Genomic DNA, 22,982 nt, shown 5'->3' on the forward strand with positions numbered 1-22,982 from the left:
TAACCAGAGTAAGAACTAATAAATATAAATGCATTTGATTCAGGAGATGTGTTCTTATCTTCTTGAACTGATTGCCCGTTTGGAGAAAAGTGCACTGTAACTTAATATAGTATTGCATTAAAATCAAACATGTCATTTTATTTGGCAGCCTTTTAGAGTCATATCAGCAAGCTAAGCAGTGTGGCTAGCTAATTACTTAATCTGTAAAAATAACCTGGTGAAAATTAGTCATTTCCTTAGTAAAGACAATATTGCATTCCTTTTTCAATGCAAAATATTGTGTATTTTGGTTTTTCAGTATAGGGTTTTTAAGCTGGTTCTTTAAAAGAAGGCTTTAATGGTGTCTTTCTGTGGTGTAATACCTTCAATTGCTAAAAATAACATCACAAAGCATGTTAGTTATATACCTAATTGTTTTGACCATAGAATTAATTTTAAAGTCAAAGGGGGCACTGCTTTTTCATCATTTCTAGCTCAGAATATTCAGCATGTCACAGATGTTCATGAATAATGTCCATTTAAAACTGTTGGCAAGAGTGCTGGTGAGTTGGCTAGATGAATTAAATGTTGGGGGGATCTGACAGGCAGCACGCTGCTTTGTGATCATTCCAAAGTTCTAATAATCTCCCTCACCTTCTCTGCCTGCCACTAATGAAAGAGAATAGGTGATTGCACCTCAGGCTATGTTCTGCGCCTAATGACTCCTCCAAAGGCAGATTTATGAAGAAAAAATTAACTTTGAATGAGGATTGAATTGGCCCTGACAGTCTGATAGACTGTGACACAGATTCTATGGCAAAACAGACGTAGCCCTAATTGATTATCAATATTTTAAGCAAAGTGATGAAAATAAGCATTAAGTGATGAGAAACACAGTCTTAATACAGTAGGCAGTAACCAGGATTTTGAGAGTCTTTGGTGAGGTTGCCCCAGTTGCTATTACAGAGCATTTCCTTCTGATTTCTTTCTTATATTAATTGCTCCTTTATGTTTATTTCCCCTTTTTTACAGATCTGTGATTATTTGTGATAAAATTTATCATAATTCTGCAGTTTCTTTAAAGAAATTGGTCATAATTTAACTTATTATTCTAGAAATTACTCACCTTTTGTAATTCTGAATCTCCATGTATATTCTGCCCTTCGTTAGAAACAAACATTTCAAAATGTTACAGTTTGTCAAATTACTCTGAGCTTTCTTTTTATTATCATGATGCAAAATGCACTTTAAGACTGTTTGCTTAAATTGATCTTTGTGAGGAATAAAGTTTGGGATATATTGCTGCCCTTTTTTGGGGGGGGGGGGATGAAAATTTGTCATAGGACTGAATACATTGGTTGACCATATTTTAGTGTTGCAGGGGATTTGCAGATACAGCTATGAAAGAACTCACTAATTTTACATGTTACAGTCAATTCCTCCAATATAAAAACTGTTGATAGTACAGAGGAATGTCATGTTCATCTTATGAATGTTCAAATTATGGAGTTTCGCTACTGAACAACCATCAATGTGGTCAATCTGCATTTTTAGTGGTTTACCAGATAAGTTGGTTAAAATCCTCTTGTGCTTGTCAGCAGTCTCCATCTTTTGAACAGCTATTGTAGTTTACATGTAATCATTTCCTTAAAGTGAAGTCTTGTGCCTGCCTACTCAAAAACTAACTCCAATAAGCTCAGTGAGTCTTTTTTCTGAGTTTGTTTGGGATTGAAGACTCTTACTAGTAAAACTTAATAAATATTCATGGGTATTCTGTCACCTACAAGTGATTCTGAGATTTTTAACAAATCCAAATACATAGTTTAGTTCACATAGAACTGCACAATATTTCACGGCATCATACAAATACCATTGCTACTTGTGCTTGACAGTATTACTAAGGGTTGTGAAATCTTTGCATTGCAAATATATAATATTGGTGATGAGTAGAATATGCATGTCTTATATACGATTTTGGAGATCTGTTCAGTCTTACAACCAAGCAGTTCCTACATGAATATTCATCAGAAATCTTCTACAAGCCTTGCTAATTTAATGTATTATAGAAAATACTATGCAAACTAAAAATGTTTTGTAATTAGTAAGATATGGTGCTTTTTGCATTTTAGAATGTTGTTTAAATGTTTTATAAGTGTCAAAAATGCTTACGTTCAACTGACTAAAAATAAACTAAGACATCTACTTGATAACAGGGATTAAGGGAGACAGTAGCTTGCTTAACATTGTTTGTTTTGCCACTGTCCATGAAATGCATTGCCTAATCCTTTTAGGAATAGCCTCTCCTCATCTTATTTCTTCAGTTTTCTGGTCCCTTACTTTTCTGTTTTTCAATGCTAGTTGGACCTTTTAGGACTGCTGTACTAGTCTGGAGAAAAGCCTAAACTTGACAGTTATTCTAGTTTTCCTTTGGCTTGAACTAAGTACATCACTCAATACTAAATAAATAATTGGCATTAAATATTTTCTGTTTGGTTCAGGATGTCCCATGTAATCCTACACTAAATAAAAGATGCTGCAATGTATTTCTAGATAAACCTTTCCCAAAAAAGAGTAATGCGATGTACAGATCTATATGTGTTAATTTAGAATTCAAAGAAATCTTAAATCTTTAGAGATAAATTATCTTTTTGATTGATCAGTATTATGTAAGAGTTCTGATTATATTATTGAGGTTTTAGGAATACTATTTACAGACTTGTTAAATGTTAATCATTAGATGAGAACGTTTTGTATGTTATTGGTATATAAACAGGGATCAATGTAGTTGATCCTACATAATAACAGCAGCAGCAACAATAACAACAACAATGTTATGGATAACTTGACAAGATAGCTCTTTGCAAAACATGTATTTAAAAGCACTATTTTTAATAACATTATTCAAATTATAATCAGTTAACCATTATAGTTTAAAGAAATATAATCAGAATGTGTCACACCTGCTTTCTTGGAAGCAGTACTTTTTTCTAATGACAGTTTAAATAAAAGAAACACATTCTTATGAAAAGTACTCTTTGTTTTAGCGTAATTTTATCCCAACATGAATTTTCCGAAGTAAAATCAGTCATGGGACAAGTGGATCAAAGGGTTTTAGTTCAACTTAATGTTTCAGGATTAGACAAACCCACGATAATGAGTGCTTTATCTGTCATCTCATTTATTTCATTCCAGTCGACAGTGTGGTTAAATGCAGATACTGTATAAATTATTCTAGTTGCGCCCTCTAGTGTATATCAAATTTTCTGTCATGACACTTTTATAATTGAGTCAGACAAACCTAAAGCAAAAATATTAAAACAGGATCAGATTTTTATAATATTTAGAATTAACATTTACTGTTCTAAATTTCTGTTATGTGTTCAAAATAACAGTCATTTTAGTATAATTGTGGATTTTTTGGTAAATTTATTTGAAGGTGATTAGTTCTTCACTTTTAGTCTTATAAAGAAAAACTCAGTTTTTGTTTCATAAATTACGTAATGGAATAAAGCTGGAAAAGTAACATGAATACAAAAATATCGGGAAATATATCAATTCTTGATTGTAAATACTGTAGTTTGCATCAGGTAACCTCTGAGAGCCTTTTTGCCTGAAGAGTGGGGTATAAATACAGTAAATAAATAAAATAAATATATAACCTCCATAGCAATTGTATATAGCAGCACTAGGTCAAATATTTTATATTTATGCTGATTTGTATCAAATGAAAACATCTCCAGTAACTTTTAACTTCAAGCCTTGAAGCTGTACTTTGTAGATTGCTGCTAGAATAAAGCCCCAGCTAAAACCTTATATTCCGATGACATTAGTACTTTCAAAAAGTTATAGATAGATTAAAAGTGACATACATAATATGAAGTGATAAGCAACACCCTATTTTCTGAAGAAATTGAGTCTTCTCTCTGAAAGCTACATTTACTGTATTAGTCTTTAAAGTGTCATAAGACTGGTTATTCCAGGCTATATAAAAGGGAATTTAGAGTTCATATCCTTTCTTTTATACTTTGACTTGTGCTGCCTGTAGCTGATTTGTCCTAATGTATACCTCCCAATTATCTGGAAAGGTAATTAAGACATGCACTTGGCTGGTTTTGATCAATGAGTTTGTTCGTCATGATGATGTAGACAAGTTACTTGGAGAAGCGATGCCAACCAGTTATCTGTGAGATCCATGTCCATCCTGGATAAGCAGAACTTCCAGGTCTAGCCAGCTGAGTGATGTAGGATGTTCCTTCTTTGAAGGAAGGTGGCATCAAATCTTAATAAAAGAAACAATAATTCTGCTATGGAAGAGATTTTCAATGGATCCCAGCACGCTAGAAAATTATTGGCCATTTCCTGAGTGCCCCTTTTAAAGTACAGTCTTCAAGCAAGCAGGCTTTCTGAATACCTGGATCCATTCTGGCCTGGTTTCAGACCTAGTTATGGAACAAAAACAGCTATTGATGAATGAACCACATTGGAAACTGAAAATTGGAGTGTTTGGGCTTGTCTATACAGGGGAAAAACAAAACAAACCCCGAATTCATCTTGAACCCAGTGCTGCATGTCTCCATGATGCACAGTGACGTCTGGAGAAATTTATCATGGGTTTTCACTGTTTCTCTGACTTAGTTTCAGAGATAGCAAAGTCAGAGAAAGTCCTGGAGTTTTCTTGAACCCCCGGGGTGAGCATGTGTTTTGTTTGTTTTGGTGTGTGAACAGCTGGATTGAGCCCAATTCAGACTGCACCACTCCCCTTCCCTGTGCTGAGCAGCACAGGGAAATGGGATGGTCTGTCCATGGAGCCACCACTGCAACTTCTTTGCCAGCAGGAGGTTTGTGGAAAGGCTGTCTGGCACACCACCACTTCTACTGAGGGTAGAATATAGTGCCTGTGTGATCAACAAGAATGGGTTAGAACAGTGGTCCCCAAACTTTGATCCTCCAGGTGTTTTGGACTCCAATGCCCAGAAGCCCTAACCAGCTTGGCCTACTGTCAAGAATTCTGGGAGCTGAAATCTCAAACACCTGCAGGACTAAAGTTTGGAGAACAGTGGGTCAGGGGAACACCCCACTCCTATATTCCATGGCTGAATGCCTCCTGAAGATGTGACAATATGCAGTCTAGTCCACCCCCCAGATAACACAACTGAACACCTCCTGAAGATGTCAGAGCCAATGTTCTCTACCCCATCTTATTGTGTTCAGCGATGCATGTGGCTACCTCTACTCTAAGGCCATCCACCCAGAGTTTTGACCGGTATAGATAAACCCCATCTCTCATAGTTCAGTATTCAGTAGCATCAGACCTGGTACCCTTTTAGACAATTTGACTGATATGAAACTTGGGGGTGTTGTTTTTCAGTGGTCCCAGTCATACTCACAATGGGATCCGACAAGGAGGGAACAAGCTTGTTTTCTGCTGCTCCAGAGCACAGGAGCCGAACAGTGGATGCAAGCTACGGGAAAAGAGATTCCATCTCAACATTGGGAGGAACTTTCTGAGAGTAAGGGCTGTTTGACAGTGGAACACACTCCCTCGGATCTTTAAGCAGAGGCTGGATGGCCATCTGTTAGGTATGCTTTGATTGAGAATTCCTGCATGGCAAGTGGGTTGGACTGGATGGCCCTTGTGGTCTCTTCCAATTTGATGATTCTATGATTCTAAGGCTTAGTACCATTCCTTATTCTTTTTAACATCTACATTTAGCTTCTAGGAGAGGTCAGATAACACCCACCTATATTTCTCTTTCATAGTTGTTACCAGGGAGGCTGTGGAAGTCCTGAATCTGAAGGCCGTGAAGGATTATATATCAGTGAATAAACTGAGACTCCAGACAAACATTCTGTACGAATCTATTCTGGTGGTCTCTCTGAGAGATCAAATTCATAGCTTGAGGATATTGTTAGATCCAGCATTGCTCCTGAATTGCCTGATAGTTACTGTGGCCAGAAGGACCTTTGTCCAGCTTCAATTATTGCAAAAGCCCTTTCCTGGTAAGGGTTGAGCTACCCTTTATTAATGATCCATGCCTTCATTACCTCTCAGGCAGTCATGTGCACTCTGTTGTGGGTCTGCCTTTGAAATGTGTTTGGAAGCTACAGCTAATGTAAAATGTAAAGACCACATTGTTGTCAGGTATGCCTTTTACAGGGTCATATTGTTGTCAGGTATGCCTTTTAGAGGGCCAGTGTGGTGCATTGGGCTACAACTCTAGAGACCAGAGTTCAAATCCCCACTCATAAAAATCCATGGGGTGACCTTGGGCTAGTCACCCTTTCTCATCCTCAGAGAATAGCAATGGCAAACCTTCTCTGAAGAAACTTGCCAAGAAAACCATATGATAGGTTCACCTTAGGGTCTCCATAAATCAAAAATGACTTGGAGACACAAAACAACAACAATGCGTTTTAGATATACATATCACTGGTTTTATAGGAACAATGCTGGCTTCTAATTTGCTGCCATGCTTAAGTCAAGTTGATGGCATTGACCTATAAAAAAAAACCCTAAATAGCCTGTTTCAGCCATCCATCCTATTCCTTGCAAAAATTGTGTCACTGTTCCATTTGGTTCAGACATTGTCTCCCAATGTTTTATCCTAATCCACCAAAATCTTTAGAATATTCCCTTGATGACTTCAACATATTGTCTGCACCACCCGTGTTTCAAGCCACACATCATTTATTTGGCTACTGTTCTAGATCAAAATATGGACATCAAAATATGTGTTTCCCCAAAGGATCACAAAGTGTTTTTGTGGACCTCTTAGCTAGCTAGGTTTCCTCTCTCTGTGCATGTCTATTGTAAATCTAGGAGGGCCATAGCAACCTCAACTAATTTCCTGAAGGACATGAATACCCCAAATTTACCAAGTGGTAACTTTGTCCCAGCCATCAAATTTTATTCAGGGTCACTGCATAGATTTTTGTGATACAGGAGAGGCAGTCTTTGGGTGAGCTATGCTGTCCTCAGTGCAGTCATAATATGCCCTGCTTGTCTTTTCTAGTATTTGCTAGACACAACAATAAAGAATGATAGGTATTATTATTATTATTATACTTTATTTCTATAGCACTGTAGATTTACACAGCACTGTACATACACAGCGCTTACTTGTAACTGTGTTTTTTTCCTGTGGTCATCCATGCATTCCACCCTTCCTCTTTCTCAAGAACACCTTGGTGGATGCTTCTTTTGCTACTAGTTTGTCACATAATTATTTGGATTGGGAAGATCGTGGCATAAGCACGCACATGAGGGAGGAAAGTGATGGGTGGTTACAAGTAGAATGTCTGAACTTTTGAGCCAGTCTCTGCATAGGCAGAAAGTCATATGAATTAATATTCTGATTTAAAAAAAACACAGTTACAGGCAAGCCACCTAATTGTGTGTTTCTGAAAGTATTGATGGATTGATGTGTGCTTGTATAGATGTATGTGAATGAGATACACCTGTGGCTTTCACTCCACTCATGCTTGTCTTTGTACTACCATTGGCCTATCACGTGCAGTCCAGGAAAGTTTACTTTTGAAGGATTGAGAATTTTATGAATAACAACCTATGATTTTGGATTCTTTGAAAATGAAAAAAGGTATGTTGGTGGGGTTAATCCAGTAGACTTTGTGTAACTTAGATATACAATATTTGGAAAAACATTTTGTCAAAAAAAAAACTCTCACCAAGGGTTCTTGAAATTTTTGGGCTGACCTAATAGATTGGTATCTCATTAAATAATAAGAATCATAGGGTGAGTTGGAAGAAACCACAAGGGCCATCCAGTCCAATCCCCTGCCGTGCAGGAATACGCATTCAAAGCACTCCCAACAGACGGCCACCCAGCCTGTTTAAAACCCTCCAAAGAAGGCAACTTCACCACTGTCAGAAGCAGTGTGTTTCATTGTTAAACAGCTCTTGTTGTCAGAAAGTTCTCCCTAATATTTAGGTGGAATCTCATTTTCTATAGCTAGAATCTATTGCTCCATGTCCTAGTCTTTGGAGCTGCAGAAAACAAGCTTGCTTCATCCTTAGTATGATATCCCTTCAGGTATTTAAACATGGCTATTATGTCACCCCTTAACCTTCTCCTCTGCTTTAGGAAGCAGGGAGTTGGGATAAATGGACAATTCACATGAAGGAGGATACAGCAAAAGTGTGCTTTTAAACTTGTTCTTTTAATGATCTGAAGTTAGGGATGAACAATGAGATGGTCATGTCTGAGGATGACATGAAATTGTTCAGAGTGAGAACGAAAAGAGATATCCAATCGCTCAAAAGAATATTTCCATACTGTCAGAATGGATAATAAAATGGCAAATGTGAGTAAATGTAAATATGTGTAAGCACACCAAGGCAAAATCGTAAAATCACATATGCACTTGAACTTCTGATGACTAACCAGCAATGAGTTTATGTTGGTTAGTATAATAAGAATGTCAACTAAGAGTGTGGCAGGTGTGAAATAAATCAATTCTATACTAGATTCATAGTGTTAATAATTGGTGTAAAAAAAACTCGGACAATTAAATTTGTATGGTACAACCAGCAGGAATTCTCATTCTCCCTCTCATTCTACACACATATACAAGGTTTACCTACCTACCTGTTGTGTGCTTTCAAGTCTTTTCCAACATATGGTAACCTTAGCATGAACTTGTCAAGCGGGTTTCTGGAGCAGAGTATGTATGACTCATCCAAGATAATCCAGTGGGATTCCATGGTTAAATGAGGAATCACAACTTGATCTCCAGAATTGTTGGCCAATGCTCAGATCATGATAACATGCTGGCTGTCACCTACCTATCCACAGGCAAGTCTTACCAGACAATTGGATTGCAAAACAATAGGACCTGTTTTGTTCCAACAGTAGAACAGAAATGAAGGTGTTTTTGTTTAGCTTAGGGCTGAAGCACACGGCTGGTAAAGAGTGGCCAAGGCCGCTCTCTTGCAATTGGGCCAGGACTGCGGCAATTGCACAGTCCACTTCTGAAGCAGGCCGCCGCCACCACAGTTCCAAAGCAGCACCTCCAGGAGTCGGTTTTAATCTGTTCCTTTTTGATCTGGTCCAAAAGACCAGATCATGGTGCTGGAGTGACATCTGGCCCCTTTGGGGGTGTGCGTTATATGAATGTTACACCCTCAAAGTGGCTGGAAACCACCTTATTTGGTGCATGTATTTTGGGCCTTAGTCCTCCATATCTGTACCACAAAATATTTTAAAAGACAGTAAGAGTTCTCTGACCATTTGAGTAACTGCTGAAGGGAAGAATACAAAGACCTAGAATGCAAACGTGTCCAGAGTTAGCACTCTGAGCCCAGTCTTGCAAAAAATGTTGTTGTCAGGAGGTACATGATCTTTGGAACTCCAAATCACTGGAGTTAATTGCACGATGGAAGGAGGCACAGAAGGGGAACTTGGAAACATTTCTATGTGATGTAAGTGGAATGTGCTTTCAAAAAGGATGGCAAGGCTCAGTTTCAGTTTTGGGCCTGCATCAGTTTTAGGGCTGTATTTAATCATATGTTACGTAGGATATTTGTGTCTGTTATTCTTTTCTTCTGTGTTCAAATTAATGAGCCAAGAACAGAAAACAAAAATTTCCTTTAAAATATCTGTACAATTTCTGTTGGTGCACAGAGGTATAGAAGATTGGCGGAATATGGGTTACAGTCAAAAAATGCATGCTTAATGACGAGATAATATTATTTTACTTAACCATTTAGGGGTTTTGTGGTTTTTTTCTTTCAAAAATCTGATAAACTGTTCTTATGCAGAGAACAAATCAGTCATGAAGAACTAACAAGCACAGAGAAATAAATAATTAGATTTAAGCCTGGTAGTTTATTGAATCTAAATTTTTCCTGGTTGGCCCAAGAGCTATATATAAGCCATCAATCTTCTGTTGATAATGGATGATCTTCAAACCCACCTAATGTTTGTATTATTAAATTTCAGTCTAATGAGCTTTGCCAATACATATTGAAGATGCTTGTAAAGGTGGAATGTGAAGCTGAGCAGGATAATTCTAAAGCAACATGAGTGAAGCATTTTACATTACTCAAGGGGTATAGCTACAATTACATATATAACCAAAATTGGATTTAAATGGAATTTCTATTATGGTTACCCTGCTACTTGGCAGAATAAAGTGTAAATGAAGTAAAAGTTTTTATAGTTACTGGTGCTTTGTTTTTATTATCTAATTTAATAGGTTCCTCTAAAGATATTGCTGGCAGAAAAATGTTAATATTTCATTACTTTAAAGGTAGTATGTGTGTGTCTAAAAGCTTGTAAATGGAAACAGATGTCTCTGTAATTGTTTCTATTATTTTAGAACATCAGCTTTTAAGTTGTATTTTTTAAGAAGGTGTAGGCGCTGACTGCAAGAAGGCATTGGATTTTAAAGTTGTGGTCATGTGGTATTCACATCCTTTGTTCTTACTATATTAATTGAATATTCATATAACTAATGTATTGATGCAAAAGACTAGCAGGGAAAAGATGAACTGTTGCTCTATGAAGTGTATACAGTAATTGATTTATTATATAGCAGGTATAAACTCTTAACTACCCACATTTTGGTTCTTTATTTTTTGACAAGGCAATACTTTTAAAAACTTAATATTTCATCAACTATAATGCTATTAGAGACTTATTCTAAGTTAACTCATCAAGCAGCGAGATAGCAATAAAAGAGAATGGCCCCTTGGAGACATTAATGCTTTGGAATAAATGATGTGCTAGAACAGAAATTTAATTAATTTACAGAGTATATTGATAGTCCCTTGTTACTGTACTGTATATTTTTAATCTTCTTTTAACATCTGTAGTAAAGTGTTTAAAACCCCTGCAGTTGAGCAACTTGTAGATAATTAAGTAATAAGGGAAGATGTTTCTAAAGAGAAGAAAATTCTTGTTAGAAGATGCTGTCATAACATAAATTAAGTACTGCTGCTATGATCTACACTGAAGATTTTTGTCGGAAGGCAAGTCATGGAGTGACACTTTCTCTGCAGGAGGAAACAGGAAGTACTTTAAAAAAAATCAAGGATGCAAACTCACCTGTGTCAAGTGTCCTGGCTACAAATTTTGCCCCAGTCCAAGCACTGATGACATTGCCTTAGGATTTGCATATCACCAGGCTATACTATATTGAATCTATTGTATTCCAGCTGCTTAGTGCTTCCTATCTGTCAGCTGGCAAGAGAACGCAGGGAAGTGAATGTGATGAGAGAAAAGCAAACACTACGTCTTTTACAGATAAGAAACAAACACAAAAGTGATTGCTCAGGTCATACGTCTCAGGTCCTATATTTTCAAATCCTAATTTTATAACTTTAGAAAGTGTGGTTTGTTGTTAAAACTATTAGATATTTTTATATGAAGACAAAGTATTATTGTAAGCATACAATATATATACTGTTTATGTTCATGACATTGGAATATTACTCAGGTTGAAAAGCTTACCCAAAGATTATTTTAAAATTTACATATTCTGTACCACACATCACACACCCCACCCCAAATACAGAAGGGACACTGCAGCCATGTCTGTTTTATGGATATCTAGATAAATGTAGTATATCTGTTGGAAAATGAATTGGGGATTCCCCCCTGACTTCTGGAGATCATTCTAATTTGGAAAAGTGTTCCTGTCACTCCTTGAATCAGAAAGTAGGGACCAGCTCTTTACTGACACCTTCAAGAAGATAATTCATCTGTTTTCGGTTGTTTTCCCTGCCCTTTTGCAAAAAAAAACAGAATTTGGAAGAATTCTCCAGTTTTCTTTCCCTTTCTCTTTTTGCAGCTCTTCCTCTCTCACATACCCTATCCAGATTGATTGAGGGGAGCCTGGTGTAAAACAATACAATGCTGTGGGCCTTTTCTTGCTTAGCACCACAATTGATACACTTAAGAGTGAATGCTAGACCTACAACACCACCATCTGCATTGGTCTTGTTATATAGTTAATCTGCATTGGTCTGGTAATGTAATGCAGGGGCTGCATCACCAGATATGGAGGCAGTGGCAGCATGCCGAAGCAGCTAGCAGCAGTGCAGTTTCCCAATTGAGTTTTTCCTTGAGAATAAATAATGAACAAGTTTTAAAACCAGGTTTAGCAGGAGCAAGTACATTTCTATTCTGCTGATCAGTGGACTTAAGCACACCCTAAGTGGTTTACAATGTGTAAGCTAATTGCCCCCAACAAGCTGGGTACTCATTTTAGCAACCTCAGAAGGATGCAAGCCTGAGTCGAGCTTGAGCCCTTGGTTGGTATTGAATTTGCAACCTTGCAGTTTGTGAGTGAGTGGCTGCAGTACAGGTATTTAACTACTGCACCACCCGTTTAAAGTATTAGAGGAGCAGGTATGTAAGGGTAGTAAAAATCACTTGTCTCCCTGCTAATGAAAGTTTTTCAAGCCTTACAATTTACTGAAGACAAGTTTATAATAGGTTGATTGAACCCTGTTCCAAAGCAGCTAAGGCTATCATTTTTCAAGGGCTGATGAAACTACAAATTGTGCCTTGCATGGGTTATTTTGACAGGATTTTGAAAGTGGGGTGGGCCCAACTAAGGTTCACCTGCAACCTTCCAAAGAGCATTCCAAAATGCTTCAAAATGGTTGTGATAGATTTTGTAGTTTCTTTGACTGGACTGCCTGCTACTTGGTTATTCTTGACCCCTACCCCAACAAACCTGTACTTATTTTATAGCCCTGACTTTGAAGGCCAGTTTCCTGGATGCCATTAACTGGTGGCCCTTTTGTTAAAAAAAATTGCCCTTGGGGAGCCCAAGGCAATGGCAATGGCTGTGGGGTGCTCCCCAGAGCTTCTTGCCCATCCAGCAGAGGCTGTGGCAGGACTGCTCTCTTCTGCCCTCCCTCCCTCCTTCCCTCCCTCCCTGCCAGCACATCTGGCCATCTGTTTACTGCAGAATAAGCAACATCTCTAGAGAGTGCCCTGCAGCTGCCACTGCTGCTTCTAACTCCTATAGGGCAAAACGAGTGTCTTCTCAGAAAAGGGAAAGAGTGCTCACCCTGAAGATAATGGAGCAGAAGACAGAATAGGGGAATTTCAGCACAGAATAAGTAAAGAGATAGTAAAGGAATACCTTGTTAATCTAAATGAATTTAAGTCTCCAGGACCAGATGAACTACATCCAAGGGTATTAAAAGAGCTGGCAAATGTAATATCGGAGCCATTGGCAATAATCTTTGAGGACTCCCAGAAAACAGGAGAAGTCTCTGGAGGAGGGCAAATGCTGTCCCCATCTTCAAAAAGGGGAAAAAAAGACGATCCCAACAATTATCGTCCTGTTAGTCTGACATCAATACCAGGAAAGATTCTGGAGCAGATAATTAAACAGAGAGTCTGTGAACATCTAGAAAGCAATGCCATAATCACAAAAAGTCAACATGGGTTTCAGAGAAAGAAGTCATTCCAGACAAACCTGATCTCTTTTTTTTATAAAATTACCAGCTTGTTAGATGAAGGGAATGCTGTGGATATAGTATATCTTGATTTCATGAAGGCTTTGACAAAGTTCCCCATGACATTCTTGCAAACAAGCTTGGAAAATGTGGGCTAGACAAGGCAACTGTTACAGGGATTTGTAATTGGTTCACTGACTGAAGCCAAAGGGTGCTCAACAATGGCTCCTTTTCATCCTGGAGAGAAGTGACCAGTGGGGTCCCACAGGGCTCTGTCCTGGGCCCAGTGCTATTCAACATCTTTATCAATGACTTGGAGGACAAAATTGGGGGCATACTTATCAAATTTGCAGATGACACTAAACTAGGGGGAGTAGCTAATACCCCAGAGGACAGGATCAAAATTCAAGATGACCTGAATAGACTAGAAAGCTGGGACAAAGCTAACAAAATGAACTTCAACAGGGAGAAATGTAAGGTACTGCACTTAGGGTGGAAAAATGAAATGCACAGATATAGGATGGGTGACACCTGGCTGAATGAAACTACATGTGAAAGGGATCTGGGAGTCCAAGTAGACCACAAGTTGAACATGAGTCAACAGTGCGACGCAGCAGCTAAAAAGGCCAATGTAATTTTAGGCTGCATCAATAAAAGTATAGTGTCTAGATCAAGGGAAGTAATAGTGCCACTATATTCTGCTCTGGTCAGGCCCCACCAGGAATATTGTGTCCAGTTCTGGGCACCACAATTTAAAAAGGATGTGGAGAAACTGGAGCATGTCCAAAGGAGAGCGACTAAAATGGTGAATGGTCTGGAAGCCATGCCCTATGAGGAACGACTTAGGGAGTTGGGTATGTTTAGCCCGGAGAAGAGAAGGTTAAGAGGTGATATGACAGCCCTGTTTAAATATTTGAAGGGATGTCATATTGAGGAGGGAGCAAGCTTGTTTTCTGCTGCACCAGAGACTAGGACCCGGAACAATGGATGCAAGCTACAGGAAAAGAGATTCCATCTCAACATTAGGAGGAACTTCCTGACAGTAAGGGCTGTTCAACAATGGAGCAAACTCCCTCGGAGTGTAGTGGGGTCTCCTTCCTTAGAGGTCTTTAAAGAGAGGCTGGATGGCCATCTGTCAGGGATGGATTTCCTGCATGGCAGGGCGTTGGACCCTTGTGGTCTCTTCCAACTCTATTATTCTATGATTCTAAGGAGGCACTCATCTGTCAGAAACAGTGGATCAGGACAGCTATCACATCCAGGTTGGACAAATAACCAGAAACAGAAAAAAAATCAGTTTCTATAAATTCATGTTTTCTAGAGAATATAAAGAACATTCTCTCCCATCATTGATTGGTGCATGACTTTAAGGCTTTTGCCTTCTTCATATGGGAGAAGCAGGCATATGGATTCCTTGGGTTTTCTTACTGACTTGCTTTTCTGAAGGTTTCCATATTTCTCAGTTGTTGTTTTTTCTGAAGATTAGAGTTGATTTTGCTGTACTTACTTTTAATTTTGCTTTCATATTCATAAGCTGGATGAGTACTGCACTTGTAATCCATTCTGGGAGGAAGAAATACCCTTTCCCCATTAAGAAATCAGTCCAGAATTGTATCCTGCTGCTTGACAAAGGGTTTTTTTTTTTCCCTAACGTATTTGAACTCTCTCTGGAATAATAATAATATTATTTAATAAATACTATTTATAAAATATGTAATACTAAATTATTAACAGATCGAGGCGGTTACAATAAAAACATAGTCAAATCGTATACAAATCATAAAATATCACAATCCCCCCAACCCACCACAAACTTAAAATATAACATTTAGTTACAATTCAAAAACAATAAAATTACAAGTTCAGGTTAAAATTAATTAAAACAGTTAAAAGATAGACAGATAATAAAAATAGGTATGGGCAGAAGAGGTGGTCTTATTATTTTGGGAGGTCAGTCAGTCAGGGAAGGCTTGCTGGAAGAGATCCATCTTGACTGCCTTCTTGAAGGTGTCAAGAATGGTAATCTGACGGATCTCCTCCGGCAAGTCATTCCACAGTTTCGCAGTGGCTGATGAAAAGGTCCTCTGGGAAGCCATGGAGAATAGAAATTCACATTTTTTAAAATGGCCCTTTCAAAAACAGCCTTACATTTTTCACAGGTTATCTGCAGATCAGATCATTGTTTCCAGCTTTACTCATTTTACTTGGACATATTTGTTTTTAAGTTCTAGCTGTCACTTATTGCATATTCTGAAATAATAAATTTATTTTGAAGTTTCTCACATATTGCTGTCAAATGAATGGTGACTTTATTGCATTATGTGTAGTCCTCCAAAACATGCTGTTTGCTAAAAATGCTACTCTTGGAACTAATCACCACTTTATTTATTTTTAGCTAAAGCTGATGAGGCATTAAAAGCTAAAGAGAGAAGTGAAGAAGACGCAAAGAAGAAAAAGGAAGAAGGTAATCCATATGTCCTTCCTATGTTACCTAGGTGAATTAAAGTTCTGGAAATTAATTTATTTCACTCACTAACTCAGTCATATCAAAATTATTATAGTACAGTCCATCCTTGCCTTAAGTGGACTTTGCATGTGCTGCTTAGAATGTACGCGTTCCATGGACAGCAAGGGGGAAAATGGCACGCTGCCATAACAATTAATGGGACTTGAGCATAAGCGGTTTTCAGCATATGCAGGGGGAGGTCTGGAATGGATCCCTCATGTATGGGGAGGGCAGACTGTATTCCTGATGAGCTAATGCGTGAAATTTGGTTGAAAACCCAATCATCATTAGAGAAATATAAAAAACAAAATATTTGTTCTCATTTTACTCAAATCAGATATCTTCCCCCTCAGAGCCCTCACTTTTGCACATTCTTGTCTTGTCTTCTGCTATATGTATATTCCATTTTGGTTGTCTGGGTTGTCTGAAAATACCTTAGCCATTTCAGGCATTAAAGTATGAAAATTTTATAGTAACAGAAATTTGTGAGCATTGACCCCCTTTCTGCTGGTGTTCATTCTACAAGTCTCATACTCCAAGGCTTCCTGTTCTATGGTGTGTATGTGGATGAGAGAGAATTTATCTAACTCAGTGGTCCCCAAGCTGTGCCCTTTCAGAGATTTTGGACTTCAGCTCCCAGAAGCCTCAGTCATGTTGACCAATAGTGTGGGATTCTGGGAGCTGAAGTTCAAAATCCCTTAAAGAGCATGGTTTGGGGACCACTACTGGATGTCCAGTACATAGACAGTTGAACTTTATTGATGAAAACTGGAAATATAAAACATAATTAGCCTTAAATTTTAAATTAATAATTTTATTTAATTTTCAAAATCCTAAACAGAGGTGATTGTAGATGTTTAAATTTCATAAACTTTTCAGTTTAATGATCTGTTCAAAAATAGTTGAAGCTTTTTTCTCTTCAACTTCAAAGCACACTTGGGCACTCATTACATCTAAAGAAAAGCTTTTCTTTTATGTTAATATTCTAATTATGTTATCTAGATACACTGTGTGCATGTATTCTAATAGGTGTATATACTTCTCACATTTAGCAGTGTCCAGTTCAACTAAAGATAAAGCACTAAAGTTACTGCCACCTCTAGGCCAATGCTTTTATTCTTGAAGCAGTTAATAAACGAGAACAAGGGTGCTTCTGTTATCCTGGGCATGATATTCTATCATGCTTTTAAGGCATCTGGATAGGGCTTTTTGTAGTTTTTACTTTGACTTGAAGCTAAATTAGAAGGCATTTGAAAGGGCATTGTGTGAAAGTAAAAGTAAGTAACTCAGCTGTGCTTTACCAATGTTCAGATTTCAAAGTGGAATGTAGGTTTCTCTAACTAGTCTTCCATCTCAATAGTACTGAGCTGGTGATTAAACACTTTCAAGTGTGGGTGCTTTCATGTAAGTTGTATCAAGAGTACATTAAGATCTCAGTGCAACTTGCATAATGCAAAAGTGGTCTGTTTTTCTATGTGGAATCTTTATGAAACTAGAGTCTGGTTATTGTTAGAAATATAAGACAGCCCCAAACTTCTTCCATGACATTTCATTGTAGGAGAAAACTGGGAGATCTGTGATAAGATCACCTGAAGGAGTAGGAATTGACTTGAAAAGGAAGTGCTAAATTACTTTTTCCATGCGTACTCCATTCATACTCATTCTATAAACAGACACAAACGCTCATGTGCATGTACATGTGTGCATACACCATTGTTACTAGTCTACTGAGGAAATAGAAGTACTGTGTTGTTCTTACCCTGTCCCCATCTCCTCCCCAAAGACTACTGTTAATTTTGAGCAGCAGGGGAAATGATGCCAGTGGTCAGAGGTAAATACTTGCTCCATCATTGATGCTGTTTTGAGCTATCCCTTCTCCTAGGGATGCATTTAATCTTTGAAAGATATTGTTTTAGATCCTCTATATCACATATTCTTATTCTGGAGATGATCAGAGGTGCTGTCTTCTCTAGTTTTCTAAAACGTCTTCCAACATTAAAGATTTACTCCACTGCTCTGCTCAGGTCCTGCAAATTCATATCCATGACTTCCTTAATAGAGTCCATCCATCAAGCATGTGACCTTAATCTATTTTGGCTTCCCTCCACCTTTCCCAGCATTATTGTTTTTTCCAGTGAGTTGTGCATCCTCATGATGTGGGCAAAGTACAACAGCCTCAGTTTTGTCATCTTGGCTTCCAGAGAGATTTCTGGTTTAATCTGCTATAGGACCCATTTGTTTGTCTTCTTGGCTGTTCATAGTAACCTCGGCACTTTTCTCCAGCACCACATCTCAAATAAATGAATGCTCTTCCTATCCGCTTTCTTAACTATCCAGCTCTCACATCCATACATGGTAATGGCGAATACAGTGACTTGTATGATTCTAACTTTCTTGCTCAGTTATATGTCTTTACATTTGAAGATATTTTCTAGTTCTCTCATAGCTGCCTTCCCCATTCTTAATCTTCTTATGATTTGTTGACTGCAGTCCCCACTCTGATCAATATTTGATCCCACGCATGATTTTTTAAAAATTATTTCTATGTCTTGATTGTCTAGGTTGAATCTTCAAATTTGTATTTTACTGAGTCAGGCCATCCATCTAGTTTAGTATTCTTAATAGTGGTTCTGCAAGGGTTTCAGATAAGGGTTTTCCAGTCCTATTTGGAGATACAAGAAAGAGAACCTGGCCCTTCTGCATGCACAATATGTGCTGTACCACTGAACTATGATCCTTCTCCCTATAGAGACCCATCTTCTTTGCCCTGAGGAACTTCCCATATCATACTGTTATGGAAGGTAACTAAGAAATGTAACTTTCTTGTATATTCAAACTCATTTTTGTAACAAATTCTGTCCCTTAAATTCAATGACACGTGATCAGTATCAAGAATCATTTGGTATGATTGGTTTGAAGAATAATTTTAATTGAAATCCAAATTGAATTGAAAAGATTGTTTTGCGGTGATTCTCAAACATTTGCTTTGAAGAATAGCTTATGAATCAGTATAGAAGAAAGAAAAATGGAATATTATAAAATTTTGTTGGCTGTTCCTTTATCAGATGTCTGAAAGTTAATCTTATAGATATATGTATACAAGTAGTTTTGTATTTTTTTATTCTCTATATTGCTGTTTTAATTTGTAATATTTTATTTCACCCTCCCCCACATGTTTTACAATTGCTGCATCCAGCAAAAACTACTAGTAAAGTGAAAATAATAATTTGTAACTGAAATGACTGAGTTGTTGAATGCACAGTTTTTATTCTTCCTCCTTTGGTCACAGTAGGCATTTTAAAATAAACATAATAAAATTCCCCTTCCCCGTATGTTGAATGACTGTCGATAGCAGAACTCTGGAAATGAATGAATCTAAAAGCTTTGGCTTCATTGCTGTACTAAGCAAAGCCTGTGGTATAAATAAGCATATTGTTTTCTAACTCAAGAAGAAAGGTTATTCTTTTATCTAACCTTTAGTAATGGTGTCTTAACATTACTTTTATTGTAATTTTATTGCCAAATCAGGTGTGAGATTAGATGTTGGATGTTACATGTAATCTGCTCAGAAATCAAATTATTTGACCTCCAAGCCCACCACTACACCCTCCTGCTGGTTTGCTGTTACATATGCAGTATTTTCCTGTCATGAATACAAATGGAGGACAAATTAGAATCTACAGACAGCTGACCTGAGCTACAGATTAGAGACTAGGGGGCTTGTGCTACGTTAAATGTTTTAATTACCACAGTCCCTATAGCCAGTTGAAGGACCCTTTTAGAAATAATTTTTATGTCAGAAAAAGGAAGGCATGAGAGAATTCCCCCCATCCTGATTTAAATTTGGCAGAGCTATTCTGTAGCTATGCTAATTTGCTGCATGAAATTAGGCCTATTAAAAAGGACACCACTTTTACAAGAATGTTTTCAGTGGCAAAAAGTGTTTTAATTTGGGACTAATCCAAAATGTCATTAGTATTAGAATTTTATTTATGGGGACATCAGGATTCATGACAGCTTTATTAGGAGACCTGTGGACAGTTGTTAAATTCTAGGCCTGGCTAGTCAAGCTTTATGAAATGTATAGTCACTGTGATAAGATACAATAATATAAATATTATTGAGAAAGAGCATGACCCTTTTATATTAAAATCAAATATTTGGGATTATTGCTAAGCAATACTTAAGTGGTTTTAATGTATTGCACATAATGCAGTTAAACAGTTTCTTGGTTTCATAAAATAGAGCTGGTGGTGAAAACATACAGTTTAGAAAATGTGAAGTGGAGGATGATTAAAATATCTGACAGTGATAGCACTATTTTGGTACCAGAAATGAATTAGTGTGGAAAAAATTTAGTGTGTATTATTGGGAAAATACATTTGTAAATGTAATCTTAAATATCCAAGGAATATAGCTAAATAAAGACTAGTTTCTTTGAATTTACAAAATAAAATTGACTAATGCTTAAAGGAATGTTATCCTGATGCCTTCATTCCTGAATTTGCATTTCAGTTTTTCATGTGTGTTGGCCCAGTGTTGAATTGATTAGTTATGCCTAGCTAGTAAGCAGTGAAACATTTTATATACACTGGGGAAATAAATTTGGCAGAAAATCAGCATGAGTAGATTTAATTATCGCTCTGAGACCTTTCCCTTTTCTAGCTTAGTGATCCTGAAACTCCACGTGTTTCACTGAAATCTGTGTGGATGCTAAGCTTCGCTTCCCAATTTGTTCCTCCACACAATGATAAGCCAAGCAATTACTGCTTTATTGATTTTTCATCATGGCAAATTTAAAGTTGGTTTTTCCCTGAAAAGGCAGAGGTGATTAAGTGTTTCCCCTCAGTTTAGTACAAGAGAGCTGTGTGGCAGAATCTAATATCCTGAGGTCAGCCTCTGCAGGGAGATAATACGGTGTCTTGACCACGTGTTAAGGAGAGAAGTCAGGGCTACAAATGTGATAGGATATATGTGCAGACAGTTTAATTTGCTCCATTTATATGAACAATTCACATGGTACATGCTTGGAAAACATCGTATTGATTAGGCTTGGAAATAAAGCTCACATGAGCAGGAAGAAAGGGTAAATACAAATGAAGACCTCTGAAGAAACTGTTCTTCAGGGAAGAGAATTATGATTTTTTAAAAAGGAACTAATACTTATAAATATTAGTTCAGAGTTGTACGGAAAAATGACAACTTATCCAATTGTATTGAAAGGCAGCATAGTTGGCACCCAAATAAAATCTTTACGAAGTTTGTAATAAGTGTGTTTACTGTTTGAACAATGTGGGCATTCAAATAAATATCAGCACTTATGCTGTCATTGTTTTTGGAACATGTGGTGTAAGAAGAGTCTTGCTTATTATCGCTCAATGAAGTAGCATACTTTTTATTCCACTGTCTACTTACGGTACATGTCTGTGTGCAGCAAATGCAGCCTCTATTGTTTCAATTTTGTGTCTGCAGTGATATGTCTCCTCTCATGCTTCTGATCTGCTAGTGACTGGTTGTGTGTGCCTGATGTCTTATCACAAGCACACAGGTCACTGTTTTTCCTCTTCTCCTGGGTGAACTGTTCGTGCTCAGATATTTTCCATGTGTGCATGCATTGTAGAATGGGCAGGATATCCAAGAGCACCACTGCTTAATATTTGTATATGGGTCTGCTCAGTTAACTTGAACCAGTTAGGAATCCACAGATATTTTTGATTACCATCAGTAAGGCTCTCTTTTAAAATGTTCTTCCTGCACTTATAATAAGCATTCTAATAGGCGAGACCTTGTCCTTTTGCTCTTTTACCCTCACACTACCATTAATAGTTTTTAATAGGGATTAGAGTTGCCACATCTTTGAGTCTGGTCCCAAGTCATCAGTTTTCCTGAATATCTCCAGAAGGGAGATGGGGGTGCAAATTCTCCAGGTTTGGTAGGTTCAGCTTCAGACAAGAGGTAAGGGCTGTGTGCAGATCTTTTAACTCTACTAGGAGAGAAGTAGCTTGCCATAGTTGACAAGGCTTAATTGATTGGTTCCTGCAACATACAAAGACTTTCCATGGGTCTTTGTACTTAGGGCTAGAACAGACTGGGGCAAAAACACCCCCCCCCAAAGATGCCTGGAAGCCAGTGGGCCATCTTCCAGGTACTCTGGCAGCATGGTTTTTATATATCACACGCCAGCGGAAAAAGGAGCAGCTGTTTACTGCTCCTTTTTGGCCAGCAAAAAGGCAGATTGGAGCCATGGCATGTGGTTGCCACAGCCCCAATCCACCTATGGAAAGGACAACTTAAAGCCACTCGTTCAGGCTAGTCTATTTCACTCCTTAATTAGCTTCCTACTTACCTTCCAGTCTTTATAGTGTCAGGTCCCACCATCCACGCTGCTCTGCATCTGCTTTCTAGCTAGAAGCAAATAGCCTAGATTAAATGGTCCTTATCCAATCTTATTTCACCTTGATTTGAGAACAGATCCTTTAGCTAATATTTCTGTCTTAATTTACAAACAGGAAAATTTCACTGTGTGTGTGTGTGTGTGTGTGTGTGTGTGTTTCACAAGATGTGAATGACTGTGTTTGGTGCTTAATGCATAATACTTAATGACATCACCAAGGGCCATCCCTAAGTCTCAGGTTTACTGGATTAGATGAATATAGATTCAGTGGACTGTTTTTATTTATATATTTATTTTATTTTAATTTTATCCTTCCTTTCTCCCTGTGAAAAATCTTTCCCAATGTACCTATGAACTTACATATTACTTACACACCTCACTTTGCCTTTTTAATTGAAACAGTAGTCACCCCAGCTCCACCTACAGTTAGTTGCCCCACTGTCAGTCCCATCAGCTCTGTTATGCAGCAATCATCACTGTTTGCCAGGGAGAAGTAATTTTTCGCAACTAGTTTTAAATGTGCAAATTATTACTTTTTCCTCTTGCAACTAGTTTTAAATGTGCAAATTATTAATTTGAAAGGAAAGGTATTCAGTAATTTTAGACCCATCTTGCAGTTTGAAGTGCTATGATGAGCCGTGCTCATTACTACCACAATGAATACTAGA

The 22,982-nt window shown here is 37.7% G+C and overlaps 1 protein-coding gene across 1 annotated transcript in view; it reads left to right on the top strand.

Moving 5' to 3' along the window:
• The window catches only part of RSRC1 (arginine and serine rich coiled-coil 1), a 263,566-nt gene that overhangs the window by 196,069 nt on the left and 44,515 nt on the right, over positions 1 to 22,982 (top strand). Inside the window, exon 7 of the mRNA XM_042460744.1 lies at positions 15,810 to 15,878. Within this exon, the coding sequence (XP_042316678.1) occupies positions 15,810 to 15,878 (69 nt within the window). The remainder of the gene's footprint in view (positions 1 to 15,809; positions 15,879 to 22,982) is intronic.

Source organism: Sceloporus undulatus, chromosome 3, assembly GCF_019175285.1.
Source record: "Sceloporus undulatus isolate JIND9_A2432 ecotype Alabama chromosome 3, SceUnd_v1.1, whole genome shotgun sequence".
NCBI classification, from domain to species: domain Eukaryota; kingdom Metazoa; phylum Chordata; class Lepidosauria; order Squamata; family Phrynosomatidae; genus Sceloporus; species Sceloporus undulatus.